Source organism: Rhinatrema bivittatum, chromosome 1, assembly GCF_901001135.1.
Source record: "Rhinatrema bivittatum chromosome 1, aRhiBiv1.1, whole genome shotgun sequence".
Taxonomy (NCBI): Eukaryota; Metazoa; Chordata; class Amphibia; order Gymnophiona; family Rhinatrematidae; genus Rhinatrema; species Rhinatrema bivittatum.
This window is the reverse complement of record NC_042615.1, coordinates 427,905,946-427,921,386: the sequence shown is the minus strand read 5'-3', so window position 1 is coordinate 427,921,386 and position 15,441 is coordinate 427,905,946. Positions and strand designations below refer to the sequence as shown.

Below are 15,441 nucleotides of genomic sequence, written 5' to 3'. Positions count from 1 at the left end.
AGGGCTTCCTGTTACCATACAAACTCATATGAGGGCAGTGCTGCTGCAGGGCCTATGAGTGTGTGTAAGCTCAAAGGCCCCTTGCTGATGTCTACATTAATGGAGCTACTGCTGGTGCCTGAACAGCGCTCCTGAGGCACCCATAATCCCAACTGAAGATTTTTTTAAACCTATTTAGGGTTTCGACCCATGGTTTGGGAAGTCCTGGTTTAGAGAAACTGGAATTAACATGGGAAAGGCATTTGGAAAAATCTATAGGAAAAGAAAATTATGCTAAAAGAATTGATGGATTGGATGGCTTATTTGCAATTGTTCTGAAGGGATACGTTATTTAGAATTGAATCCTGAGCCAGGGCATCCTGACAGGTAACAGAGGTGCTGGGTTTGTGGTTTTAATGAGTGAAAAATGGTGTTGAGGGTCCATTCTGGTGAATTATTCCAGAGCCCCGTTCTTTAGTCATTTCTGAATGGAAGTGGGAGGTCAGCTTAGTCACTGACTCTTGTAAACTGAAGGATTTATTTATATGTATTTACTTATTTATAAGGTTTTATACACCAACATTCGTAAGAAACATTCACGCTGGTTTACAATTAACTATTAAAGCTGGAAAATTACAATGAACAGGGTGGGGGGAAAGGGGAGAAGGCTAGAAAGAGAAGGAGGGAGAGGCAGAGGGAGGATAGAGAACTAGCGAAGGAAAATTGAAAGGAACAATTATATGGAGAGGGGTGGAGCATAACCTTATTATGAGACTACAATAACATCATAGGAAATGTACATGTAAAACAAGAGTAACAGTATACAATCTTACAGAGTAAAAATGCTGAGTTCTGAAAGGAGGGAGGGGGCGGGGGGCTGTACAGTGGGATGCGGGAAAGGCAAAAGGGAATTAATAGCAGGCATAAAGGTATAAAAGTTGGGTGTTAGGTTAGGTTTGGTTTGAATCGGGGTAGGCCTGTTTGAAAAGCCATGTCTTGATTCCTTTTTTGAAGTTATGTAAGGAAGGCTCTAGGCGGAGATTGGAAGGTAGGGAGTTCCTGAGGGATGGGCCAGCAATGGAGGAAGCTCTATGTCTGGTGAGGGCATGGTGAGTGGTTTTGAGTGATGGGGAAAGAAGGGTACCTGTCAGGGTGGTTCTGGAAGGGTGGTTGGGTGTGCGGAAACGTGGCATTTCCTCGAGCCAGGAGTGGTTGTGTTTATACAGCGTGTTGTGTAGGATGGTGAGAGTTTTGTATTGAATATGGAAAGGAATGGGCAGCCAGTACAGGTCCTTTAGAATGGGGGTGATGTGGTCCCTTTTACGTGTATTAGTTATGATCCTGGCCATGGCGTTCTGCAGGATTTGTAGGGGTTTGATGATGGAAAAGGGAAGGCCCAGGAATAGGGAGTTGCAGTAGTCTAGTTTAGATAGAATGGTCGTCTGAAGTACTAAACAGAAATCCTGAGCGTGTAGGAGGGGTTTGAGCTTTTTAAGGATGTTAAGTTTAAAGAAACCCCCTTTTAGAAGAGTATTGATGTGGGGTTTGAAATTTAAATGTTGGTCTAGTGAGACTCCTAAGTCTCTAACGGAGTGCAGGGGGGCGTGGGTAAGAGAAGTGTTGAGAGAAGTGGATTGAGATATAAGGTCAGGTTGATTTGAGATTATGAGGATTTCTGTTTTTGATGCATTTAGTGTGAGATGGAGGTTGGATAGTAAGGAGTTGATAGATGCAAGACAAGATTCCCAGAATTGCAGGGATTCGTTGAGGAATTTTTGAATGGGGATGAGAATTTGCACGTCATCTGCATATAGGAAAAACTGTAGGCCTAGGTCAGAGAGGAGGCGGCAGAGTGGCAAAAGATAAATATTGAATAGGGTGGAGGATAGTGAGGATCCTTGGGGGACACCTTGAGTAAGGGGAATATGTGAGGATTCACAGTTATCAATTTTTACTATGTACTCTCTGTGGTTGAGATTAGGGATGTGAATCATTTTTGAACGATTAAAATTATCGTCAGATAATTTTAAAATCGTCCTAAATCGTCAGAGTGCACGATACAATACAAATGCCCCCGATTTATTGTCATAAATCGTCCTAAATCGTTAAATAGGGCACGGGAATTATTTGGGGGAGGGCGGGAAAACCGGCACACCAAAACAACCCCTAAACCCACCCCGACCCTTTAAAAACCAATTCCTTACCCTCCCCCACCCTTCCAAACCCCCCCAAAATGTTAAATTACCTGGTGGTCTAGTGGGGGGGGGTCCCGGCGCGATCTCCCGCTCTCGGGCCATCGGCGACATTTTGGCTGCCACTAATTAAAATGGCGCCGATGGCCCAATAAAAAAAACCCCCACCCGACCCTTTAAATCGACCCCCACCCTCCCGACCCCCCCAAAACCTTTTTAAATTACCTGGTGGTCCAGGGGGGCCTCGGGGAGCGATTTCCCATTCCTAGGCATCAGAAACGATTCCAATTCACATATCTTATCGATCAGATTCCCCCCCCCCCAGCCGAACCTAATCGTTAAGACGATCTGGCACACGATTCACATCTCTAGTTGAGATAGGAGGCAAACCATAACAGGGCTGTGTCAGAGATACCTATCTCTGCTAAGCGGGAAATTAGAATTTCGTGGTTGACAGTATCAAAGGCTGCCGAGATGTCTAAGAGGGCGAGTAGATACGATTTATTATAGTCCATGCCTTTGAGGATGGTGTCAGTGATAGCTAGTAGAAATTTTTGGTGTTATGAGCTTTACAGAATCCAAATTGTGATGGGTGTAGGATACTATGGTCTTCTAGAAAGTCAGTAAGTTGTGTGTTAACTACCTTTTCCAATATTTTGGATATGAAGGGCAGGTTGGAGATTGGTCGGTAATTTGCTGGGTCAGTGGGGTCAAGAGTGGATTTTTTAAGGAGGGGTTTGACGACAGCAAGTTTGAGGGGTCTGGGACTTTTCCGAATGTGAGTGAGCAGTTAATTAAGTTGGTTAGCGGTTTGGCGATGGCAGCAGGGATAGTCAGAAATGCTTTCGTAGGTATAGTGTCAGAGATGTGTGTAGCTAGTTTAATCTTTTTTAAAATGGATTCAATCTCCTTGGTAGTCGTAAGGTCGAAGGACCCGAGGGTGACCTTGTTGTCATTAGTGAGTGGGGTATGGGAGTAAGCTTGGTGGGGAAGCTTAGTAGGATATTGGCAATTTTGTTTTTGAAATACAAAGCTAATTCTTCGCATTTACCACTGACATTTTCTTCAGTGTTAGTGTGGTGAGTGGAGTTTCTAAGCTCCGCGACATACGAGAATAGGGCATTAGCACTGAATTGATAGTCATGAATTCTGGAAGAGTAGAAGTCTCGTTTAGCTTGGTGGGTGATTTGTCTGTAAGCGTGCAAAGTATTTTTGTAAGCTGCTTTGTGAGTAAGGGATGGTTGTTTACGCCATGTACGTTCTTTGGATCTAAGGTCCTTTTTTACCCTTTTTAGTTCAGCAGTGTACCATGGTTTTCTTACAGTTTGCGTGAGGGGTATCTCTTTGTGAAACATGGGGCAGTTTTCATTGGCTACAATGGATGTAAGATTGTTCCATGAGAGTTGCACAGATTCTGGGTTAGTGAGGTCGAGGTTCTTAACTACTTTGTCAAATGCTAAAGTAAGGTCCTCTGATGAGCATGGTTTATGGAAAGAGATTGTCTTAGAATGCGTATGAGATGCTGGAGGGGGGATGTTTGTGGTGAGGAGGACATTAATGAGGGAGTGGTCGGACCATGGGACTGGGGTAGCTACAGGTGTGTTAGACGACGTTATGTGGGAGTTAATGAAGATGAGGTCAAAGGTGTGACCCGCTTTGTGTGTTGACGCAGAGATGAGTTGTCTATAGCCCAAGGCCTGGAGGGTGTCAAGTAAGATCTCGCAGGCAGGTGTGGCAGGGCGGACATCCACATGGAGATTAAAATCTCCTAGTATAACTGCAGAGGAGTCAGATTTGATGTTATCAGAAATGTATTCGATGATGGGGGAGGGGTCATATTTGAGTAGGCCTGGGGGGGCATAGATGAGGCAGACCTGTAGGGTATTAGATTTAAACAGCCCTACATCAAGTCTGGATGGGGTGTGGGTTGTTTGGAGTTTTAAATGGAGGTGTTTTTTTGCAGCCAGGAGTAGTCCTCCACCTCTTTTTTTCGGTCTTGGGATGGAGAAAATATTGTAGGTCTGCAGAGGGAGCTGGTTAATGAATACCTGGTCTGTGTTCTTTAGCCAGGACTCAGTGATGGCACAAATGTCGGGATTGGAGTCCGTGAGCAGGTCATGGAGGATGGGGGCTTTTTTTTAGGATGGATTGTGCATTGAATAGGGAGATGGCAAGCGTAGTTAGGCCCAGAAATTGAGTGAGGGGTGAAATCAAAATGGGCACTAGAGATTTGCACTGGTTGGAGGGGTGTGGGTGTACTGGGAGAGTCTTTCGCATGGTGGGACGGTGTAAACAGGAAATACTAAAGAGGAACATTTCAGTTGAAAGGAGGCTGATAAAGGACTGTAGAGGGGGAGGGGGAGAGGGGATATAACTGCTATGTTGGCGACGTTAGAAAGGGGGCACTGAGAGAGGAAACCATTTGAGAGAAGCTTCTTCGTCGGGAATTGGGCTGCGACAGTGGGAACTGTGGACAGCACTCTCAGTATGTCGGTGTGCTGGCTCTTCTTGTTGTAATAAAGCCGGAATTGTCAGTTGTGAGCAAAGAGGCAGGCAGGCAGGACCCCGGAGGGTCAGCTCGGTACGCTTTTAGGCCGAGAGAGGGGCACGGGCAGAAGGTCAAGCCTGAGCGCCGAAGTAGATTGCTAGTTCTGAGGCAGGAGGTTTGTTCAGTGAAAGGACGCACGAAGGGGCGCACTAAGGGGCAGGCCCCTTAGGTTGCGCGCCATCGTGTGCGCGACGCCCGGAGCGTGGCGCCACTGGAGAGAGCCCTGATTTAAAGGGCTTTTAGGCCTGCCTCCCAGGCGCCAACATCTGCACAGCTCCCACCTGCTGATTGGTGGATCCGGGAGCTCAGGGAGGGTTTGTGAGCAGCGCGAGGCATCTGTGGCAGTGTGGTCCTTTTTCTTTTTTTCTTTTTCTGTCGGCGGCAGCGGCGACCCAGATATAAAAGCAAGGTGAAGCCTACCTGGGGCAAGAATCCTACAGAAAGGCTATAAGTACAGGGACCCTCATAAGCTAAAGGGGGTTATGAATAACTAAATAGACATAAAGACTTACATCATCCCAGGCAGAAGCTGTAAAGAAAATTCCTATCTCCTTGGCGTATCTCTGCAGCTCCTTGTACTGACTGTGGCTGAACTCCAGGTGGCGCTTGTGCTCTCCATATGTCTTTCCCCAGGAGTGTTTGGATGTGTATGGTCTCTCCAATGCTTTTTTGTTGAATCGATGCTCCAGTTCACTCTTCTGGAACTTGGCACAGTCAGCTCCACACTCCTAAAAACAAAAAAATTTCCATCTACACAAACATCTAACCATGACAATTCATGTCCATAGTTCATAAATACAATGCAGAGAGGGTCTGCTTCTATTGGGAAAATGAAATAGCGCTTGGTTCTTCTGTATTTTCAACGAATGCCCTGGCAATTGTATTTTATATTTTACCTGAAAACAAAATGTGCCTAAGAATGAATCTCTGTTGGAAAGAGTCAATGCAGTTCTTAAATATCTTTTCTGCTGTATAAGAAAAATTACTGCAGGCCAGGCATCTCTAGATAAGTGCCCAATTATGCAGCTCACAAGTTCTCTTTAGAATGGAAGCTTTAATAATTAAATCAATTAAAACATGGAAGACACAATGCCCAGTATTCAAAAACAAATTGTTTCCTGTGTTACTTATTGTACCATTCTGTACATATTACCGATGTCTAAACATAGGCATGGGGAAGTGCTGGAGAAGGACAGAGGCAGAGCAGAAATGTTCAAGCAATTTGCCTAGCCACTATCTAGTCTAAAAACCAAAGGTAACATTGTTAGCATGTATCTAAAACATCATTTCATCCTGGCCAACCAAAACATAGGTAAACTGCAGTAGACTCTGCTATCAACTAATCACTTGCATTCTGGACTCCAGTTTTGCCTTTACACACTAACGGGAGCCAACAAGATGAGGAAGATGGCTTAGCATCTCTCGTCTGTGGGTGGGCATGGGCTGGAAATGCACGGCTCTGCTCCGCCATTGATCCTCTCACTCCTGCAGAGTGCATCTTAATGGGTACAGAGCTTGGGGCATATCAGCCCTAGTGGGATCCTGGAATGCTGACAGGAAATTATAGTACTGCCGCAGGGCTAACAGAATGGCCACAGTACCTAAGGAGTAGACTGGGTGGATGAGGTGAGGTAGCCTATATAAAAACTTGTACCAAAGTCATGTCTGTATATTAAAAAAAAAAAAAAAAAAAAAAATCCTAAATAAATATAAAAATCCTAAATAAATGTCCTGCACATATGGACCATACACAGCACATACTTTTAAAGAGAGAGAAAAAAGAATAAAGATGCAGAAAATGACAGACTAAAGAGACAAATACAGCAGAAGGAGATCAGGGAAAGAGAGAATGTTTATTTATTCATTTAAAATCTTTTATATTCCACTTATATTAAAAATTCATACAGAAAGGTGAAGCAAAAAGATGGATACAAAAATGAAGCAGAAAGATGGAAAAGAGAGCAGCAGTCTCAATATCCTTAAACCTTCCCTCCCCGTCCATGGGGACCCAGTTATGGCCTCCTCTCCACTCCATGGCGACCTAATCTGGCACCTGATATGCACACATGCCAAAAAGATGGTGGCATCCTCCCCCTACCCCCTACAGTGACCTAATTGCAGCATTCAAAGCCCTCCATGTAGTGACTAACAATTGAACTCTCTCTACCTCCAACTCGCTCCATGGTGAACCCCCTCCAGACTTGGGATACTCAGACCCCAATACCTCATAGCCTCAGACCTCAGACCCAGGGTCCTGGACTCTAGTGCATAAAACTGGAATCCCAGGTCCCCCAGACTCTGAGGCCTTGGTCCTGGGACCTCTGCTAGGTGATGTCAGATCATGCTGAGGCCAAATAAGATGAAGGTGGGAAAGATACCTCCTTCCCCTTGGTCTGAACCTTGACAGAAGCCTTGGAGTTCATAGGTACTAGGTCTAGGGTCCCAGTTCTAAGGCACTGGAGTTTGGGGATTTCCAAGTCGAGGAGGCTCAGATTATTGCTCTCAGGTCCAAAGGATGCAGGTTGGCGATCTGGAATGCTGGTATCCCAGGATCCAGAGTCCCAGGACTCAAGGAGATTTGCCAGAGAGGAAAGATTAATAGGTAGCAGAAGATGATGGTCATGTACAGATTGCTGTTGGGGAAGGGTCATTGATGGCCAAGAAAGAAGCAGCCATTGCAGAGGGAGGACTGATGGATCAAGGGACCAGAACCGTTAGTCACGTCTCTGCATAGATTTGCAGATCCACATGGGTAAATTATCCACATACATTGTGAACAATGCTGATACTTTTAGCCTTTGAAAATTTGCTTTATATCGATAGAGGCAATCTACCCCCATAAGTGCTTGCATTACGTGAGTAGATGGCAATTACAGCTTTGAAAATTTACCTCACATTTTTTCTATAGTGTATTGAACATCAGATGTCTATTTCATTTGTTATGAAGCAAACAGTAATACATTAACTTATGAGAACTAAAAGGAACAAATCTATTTTAATATAAATGTATTTGGTGAACTTTGAAACTTTGAATTATATATTGTAGGAATACTTTCTAACAATCATTAAATGTAATAACTGAGATGTGGCACTGCATTACTCTCTTGTTAGTTCTGTCTCTCATACTATATAGTAATGGCTTTTTATGGAGAGGTAGGAGAAGACTGCCTGTCATAGAGCTTTTGCTTCTCTCCCTCCTCCTTCCAGTTTCCCTTAAGTAAACCATCCACACATGGACTATCTGAAGGTTGAAGCAAGCAAGGAAAGCCAAAGAAAAGGAAAATAAAAAAAACAGCTATGGAGGTTTCTCACTGCAGTGAGAAGCTCCTCCCACAGTCAGTGACCATATAAAATGTGCCTTCTTGGTAATAGTGCACTTTTACAGAAATAGACTTAGGTGACAAATAAGGCATGACATTTCTGGGGAATTAATTCTTTCATTTTATTAGCTGCTGGGAGATACATGCATAATTATTGCAAATGCAACCAAAATTACTTTCAACTAAAGTCTATATAGCACAAAACCTGAATTCATTTTCTGGAAACAGGAGTCTCTGAGCTAAAGGAAATATTCTGAATCTTTTCTGAAAAGCTTGGCTCCCAGTAAAGAAGAATTGAGTAGCTTACTGTGGGCTGTGGCTGCAGCTACACTGTGAGTATTTCTCTAATATAATTCATGCCAAAATTGTGGTTTCCTGTATATTTTAGTAAGTAGAAAGATAACGAGATCTTAGTAATGCCAAAAGTTAGATCTTGAAATTTTTTTTAGCTGTATAAAAGTATTATATCCACCCAACTCCTATGTTGATTATATTCAACTGATTGTATTATAGCTCGACCAACAGCATAAATGATGTTGAATTTTTATGCACCATTTTATGTTTGAAATTGTACTTTGCTCAGCATGAATTATAACTGAAAATAAATGTTTTAAATAACTAAATAAAATATTTCTTTTCTACTTTCTAAAATAGACATTTTGCATCTGAGATAATTATGCAGCTGCTGATACACAGAATTTACTAATATTACAAATATTTACAGGAATTTTTCTCAGTCCAAACTCATCATCCTGAATGATTTTTCTTGATGCTTGGAAAACTCTGCCTGGCTTGGGTGCAAGCAGTATAGGTTTTAGCTGAGCATTTTGCTAGAAAGCTCACTGTTTTTCATTTTTATTTATTTATAACATTTTTATAATATATCAAGAAATAAATCTTGTGCGAAATCAACAATGAAATACAATAATGTGCAAACAATAAACAAGGAAAAACTGAATCATTATGCACACCTGTCCAGTAAGAAGACATCGTATCTGGATGATGCAACTCGGTATCTGAAGGTTAAGCTTGTTACTTAAAACACTAGTTGTTATATGATGCTGGTTTATTTTCTTTTAATATTCTGAAGATACATATTAGTTTAAATGTATAATAATCAAATGTGCCTAAGTATATTTGATTGAGATAGAAATAATGAGAATGAGAATTTGGTGCTGTTACAGATTTATATCTGTAAAATATCCATTCACAAAATCAGCTCCGTGCAGGAGATCAGTGTCAGAAAAAGAGTCTGAGTTGGGCTGCTAAAGCTCTCAGTTCAAATAAATTGTGTTATCTGTATTTTATTTCTCTGTATTTGATACTGTAAAGTGAAATGTACATTCTGTGAAGCTCTATAGTTCAGAATTTCTCATGTATTCTCTTCGGTCATTGACTTATGAATGATTAGTGAGGCTTTTTCCAAATGCAAATAAAACAAATATGAAATTGACTGAATAGCGTATTTATCTGACATTCACATTAAGAAAGCCTTGCAAAAAGAGCAGCATAGACAGAGAAGTCTAAGTCTTCTGAATCTTTTTGAAGGCTGTCACCACAACCTCTGGGGTTTTACCAGTCAGCCAGGATCCTTATTTGTGCCTTCGTGCCTGTGCCATGGTTGTATGATTGTGCCTCTTTTATCAAAACCTTTCCATATTATATCTGAGATACAAATAAATACCTCTTTGGGTATCTCTGGCTTAGGCATTGTGCGTGTCTGTAAAACTGATCACAGAGGGCATAAAGAAATACCGATCTAATTGTTTGTTTTTCACAAAGACCGCCAACTTATTTATAAGCCTAACCAACTCACTTATGGCAGATTTCCAATTCGTTCTTTCTGCATACATTTATCAAGACTTTCTCTTCCAGATTTTTTATAGAGACATTTTTTTCTGGTTTTCCAAAATGTGAACCCTTCTCATTTCATTTAGTGTTTCCAGGAGCCCCCTTTCCTCCTGATGCCACCCCTCTTCTCCTCCTGGTCTTCCCCAAAATGTGTTGCACTCTGGCTGTCCCCAGGGCACTGCAGGGACCACATTTCTTGTGTCCTAGCCATGGAAAGATTACCATTAGTGCTGAACCTGAAAGGGGGAAATGGTTATTACACCCCAGATTAAACTGTCTCAAGAACAAGGTGTGCAGCAAAATTTGCAGAATCACACGAATCTCACAGGGGACACCATGGAGCTGGCTAGATCCCCTCTCTAGGAGTGGAAGTAGATTTTATTCAGGCCTGACGTGCAATCCCATAATCATCTCCCACACCTCCTAACACCCTCCTTTTTGGAACTTTAAGGATTTAATACCCTTTTCCATTGAATTTTTTTTTTACCATCGGCATATTAGGAATTTGATCTAATCTACCTTCATGATCTTTCAGGAGAGGTGCAGCAGAAACAGGCCAATACTGTAAGGTCGTGCAGAAAACGTGATGAATGCTATTACTTTCGGGGGGGGGGGGGGGGGGGGGGGTTGGATGTGCGTTAACCAGTGCACTCAGCTGAGCTTTACAGTATCGCCCTGAAACATTATTATTATTATTATTTGCAGTGCAGGCATATGCAGAGCTTGTACAGAGATACCTAAGCTCCTTAATGCTTACAATCTTGTCAAGACCAACAGAAAAGGCACATAGGAAAAAAAAAACAGATAAGAGGGTTTGAGTTAAAACTGTGAGGCCATGATTAGGAAGAATTAAACCTGGTGGGCTATTGATAGGAATAACTGAGGAAAGGATAGCTTTGAGTGTAGCTGCAAAGAATTCTGTCCTCTCTACCAAAAAATGTTGGCATCTACTCAGAATGCAGAATGGTCACTGAAATACAGATACGTATAACTTCTGGGAGCTACGTGGTGCCTGGTTTAATAGTTTTCTGAGTTTTGGGTGGTTCCTAAACTTATTTTTAAATTTTAAACATTTTCTCTGACCTTTGACAGTAAAGGAAGTTTGTGTGCTCTGCTTGCATTGGAATCTAAGGGACATTTAAAGAGCTGATACAATCTAGCTAAGGTCCCTCTCTCCAGACTCTTCACACAGTCACGCCATCCAGTTTTTCTTTTATAAACTGTTTGTGGATCAGAATCCTGTTTTGTTTGTTTGCTTGTTTTTTTGCAGCTTTACCCAATTAGATTAATTTGTCCCTGTATTCAAGTGAACCCCAGCTAATCATTCTGTTTCCTCAGTGGAATTCTTTTTTAAGTTGCAGGGAACTACATTAAGCTGTTTGGAAATGCTGATGAGTCTGGGTGTGAACATCCTGTATCTCAACCGTTTTGGCTAGGACCTGAAGTTCCACCCCCATAATAAACTGGATATAAGAGTAAACAATGTCAGTGTGATCTGAGATGTCTGAGAAACAAAACCAACAATTTGTGAATAAGGACTGGAGGATATGAGTGGCAAAAAAATGACAAAATTGCTATGCAACTTTAACTGACATGGAGGAATCAGAAATGTATGGAGGACTAAATTATGCATGTTTTTTTTATAATGTGTATTTTTTTTACTGTAACCAGGTCTGCTGCTAGGGTAATTGGTGTCCCAGATGGATGGTTGAGGGTCAGGGAGGAAGAGGTTGCAGCTGGATGGGGGGCTTGGAGGTGGTGGAAGGACTCCCCTTCCATTGGTGCCACTGCAAGGAAGGGGCAATGCAGGAGCTTCTGTTTAGAGCTGTGGCATGGCACCCCAGGTAATTGCCCATCTTGTTGAGCTCTTCAGATGGCTCTGTCTGTATATGTTTTGTAGTTTTTTTATTTTAGCCCATTGCAAGCACTGATCTGGAAAGGCAGGTTATATATTTTAGAATAAAATGCTACCCATTTCATATCTGGCTACCGTAATTTACGCTTATCATGACCTTTGAAATCACTTCTGGATCAGCATGAATTTCACTCAGAGATGCAGGCCATGATACTTCCATTCTGGATTACTGTAATGTTTATTGGTTTACCTGCATTCATACTGCATAGTCTCCACATATAGCAGAACTCGGCTGCGTGTTTTATTATCTAGGCTCAACAGGAGAGCTCTTATCAACCCTGATGGGTTTGCACTGGCTGCCAGTTAGCAGGTGGGTTCAATTCCTGATAATCTTGCTTACACACACAATGTTTGGTTCTAATGCCTTGCCTTGGATGAACTTGATGCTTTCTGTCTACAACCCTGGAAGAGTTTTGTGGTCATCACAAAGAAGGCTGTTAGATGTCCCTTTGGTTCACTCGGCTGGGCTACCTGAGATGCTAGATAGAGCCTTCTCAGAAGCAGGGTCAGTTTTCTGTAATTTGCCTGTAGTAGTCTGCATGACTCCATGCACAAAAGTACTTAAAAAATTGCAGAAGGCATATTTATTTCAGATGGCCTTTTGTTGATACTGCTAATATGTGTTGGCCAAGCCATATTATAGTCCTTTGACATGATTTGTGATTGCTGACTGTACTGTTTATATTGTTATATAGTTGTAATATATATAGCATATAAATGCCTTGAAAAAAATAAATAAAATAAAATATGTTAATTACATTATAATATCTTTGCTATTACTTGCAGGTCACAATCTGCTATTCCATTTTTTTTTTTTTTTTGGGAGGTGGGGTCTAGTTTTGGTTGCCAAATGGATTTCAGAAGAACTGTGTGTCATCATCAGCTACTTCGGTCATCTTCCTTTTTCAGATTTTATAATTTTCTTTTACTGCTTTGGTTTCTAGGTAGACTTTAAGCATTTTTACAGTCACCTTCCAGCAGCAGCCGCTCCCTGCAGATTACATCTGTACCAGGGTCGCTCTATCAGACAGCACATTGTACATAGTAACTTGTCACAAACTAGGCTAGCATGTTAGATTTGTTAAAAGGTACAGTCATAGCAGAATTAATGATGTCTTATAATCCTTTACCTCTATGAAGTGTTAGATACTTTTAAAAGAAAATTATAAATTCTTTCACTTAACCTGATCATTCAAGTGGTCAAGAATCATCTTGCGTTGCACAGGGGAGATCATTAAGCAACTGCTGCAAGCAATATTGCCAGATTGCTCATGCTAGAAGTTAAATGTCCTGAGCCAAAAGTGAAGCCATCTAATTTAATGGGTAGGCTATTTTTTTTTCTTGTTGCTAGAATTTCTATAGATTTTGGAAAAGAAAAATACGAAAACTTTAAAATGATTTATAGTTTTGTTTTTTTGATCCAACAGATTTTTACAGCCTATCAGTACCTACTTAATTGTCAACTGATTGAATGGTAAAAATATTATATTGTCTTAGAGTCTTGGTCATTAGTGAGGATATTATAAGAATGTTATCCCTCATTTAAATATAAATCTTGTGTATGGGCAAAAATATTGTAATCAATAGTTGCAATCTAAAACTCCATCCATTAGTCAGATATAACCAGTCAGGCATAGTTTTCTTGACTAATTATTGATTTTAAAGAAATGATCCACAATTACAAAAAAAAAAGAAACCCTGCCTTATTGGTAATATCTTACTATTTGTTTTAAAGGTATGAATGTTATTGGTATTTTACGGTTGCCTATGCAAAAGGAAGACACTGTCTCTCTGAGAAGCACACTCACTCTATGGGTGACTCTTCCTACAAAGATTTCATTTTTGGCTAAGATTAATTCACTCGGGTAAATAAGTTCCTTATAGCTTTATTTATTTAGTTTAAAAACTTTTCTATACCGTCGCTAAGTTATATACCATCGCAACGGTTTACAAATAGACACATAGACTAAGGTAAGTAAATGTAGGTTATCGTACATTCTAACAGGTGCCAATAAAGTTCAGTTATAATTTCATAAATAAAATCATCATTTGAGTAATGATGGTCATGTCCAGGTGTATTATTGAGTTACTATCGCTTTGAAATATTACTTCTTAAAAGTAGGATTGAGTAAATTCATTCTCATCTGCATTACCCTGTACTTTCATTCTCTCTCTACCCTCCAGACTCTTTAGTGAAGGCTTTTTTAAAGAGCCATGTTTTTAAATTTTTCTTAAAAGTTTTGAAATTACTCTGTAATCTGAGTTCAGGGGGCATCTTGTTCCATAGTATGGGCCCAGCCAATGATAAAGCCCTTTCTCTCACTTGGGTTAATTTTGCTGACTTCACTGAAGGGATTGTTAGTAGTGCTTTACTGAATTAAAGCTGGCCCCCTCCCCCTCAATTAATTCCACCTACTGTTTTACAGTTGAAAGAGTAGTTTAAAAGCCCATTTTGTAACCCTAATCTGCTCTCATTATGAGCCCTTAGAATTTGCCTGTTTTATAAGCAAACTGGGGCCGATTTTTCTATGTAATTAAAATCCTCCATTGAATCACACCTATAACCACCTACTTTATATCTTATCAGTCAAAGCTTTGCCCCCTTAATTGCAAGCCTCTTAATTGTTTTTTGTTGTGGGTCCTGTCTGTTTGTCTGTCTTGAGTAGAATGTAAATTCCAAGGAGAAGGGACTGTCCCTTATGTGTCTCTGTACAGTGCTGTGTAATCTGATATGTGCTGCAGAAATCATGGTAATAATAATTGTAATAATGAGCTGTTTTAGATTGCAGCCAGAAGATTACAATATTTCTGAGACAGTAACATATATAGGAGAACTAAATGTCCCAGAATCTCTTCCTCTGGCTAGTAGTTCTACCCCCTTTCTGATTTCTCTCTCATGCACACACACACACAGTTTGCCTCCCCCTCCCTTCCCATCTTTTTTGCTCCCATACCTTCACCATACGGATCATGCTCTTGGCCGTTTCCAGGTCCCCCTGGTGGTTCTGGCCGATCTCAGCGATGATGAAGCAGGGGTGATCCCCACCAATCTTCCTCCCCGGGCACAGCTCAAATTCCAGAGGCATGACTTAATTCTGGAGTTTATTTATAATTTGGCACTTTTAAACCTTGTGCGTGCCTACTAAACTTATTAAATGTATAATAATTAAAATATCAAAGTTTGAAATGGGCAGCCCTTTCTCAAAGGTCTGTCTCGGATGCTGGCCCCGGAGAGCAAGGAAAGTAATACATTCTTTGTGTCCTATTTGTATCTTGAAATCATCCTGTTGTCCCTCCCCCTCGCTTTCTCTCTAGGAGGTGTCGGTCATACCAAACAATCTTCCTCCCTTTTTTCCTAAGGTGGATACAACTAAATGTTTCAGAACGCCTCCTTGTTTCTTTCCTTCTCTTCTCTAGTTTCAGGGGAAATAATTCACCACTGACACTTCTTCTCAGTGTAAGCTTTGTAGTTTCTTGTATCAACTTTAGTACTTCTGTAGCTTTCAGCTTTCCCCAACCAAGTTCCCGGGAAACAGCCTTGTGCACTTGTGAATTTGCTATCTTCACTTTAATACAGTGCACCCAATGTGTATCCATTTTATTTTTTGACAAACCTTAAAATGATCCAGGTTCACA

At 41.1% G+C, this 15,441-nt stretch overlaps 1 protein-coding gene across 1 annotated transcript in view; it reads right to left on the bottom strand.

Moving 5' to 3' along the window:
• The window catches only part of LOC115092778 (sialic acid synthase-like), a 102,350-nt gene extending 87,309 nt beyond the window's left edge, over positions 1-15,041 (bottom strand). The window contains exons 1-2 of the mRNA XM_029604088.1: positions 14,760-15,041; positions 5,232-5,447 (exon numbers count right to left, since the gene is read on the bottom strand). Of these exons, the coding sequence (XP_029459948.1) occupies positions 5,232-5,447; positions 14,760-14,891 (348 nt within the window). The 5' untranslated portion in view covers positions 14,892-15,041. The remainder of the gene's footprint in view (positions 1-5,231; positions 5,448-14,759) is intronic.
• Positions 15,042-15,441: the final 400 nt, after the last annotated feature.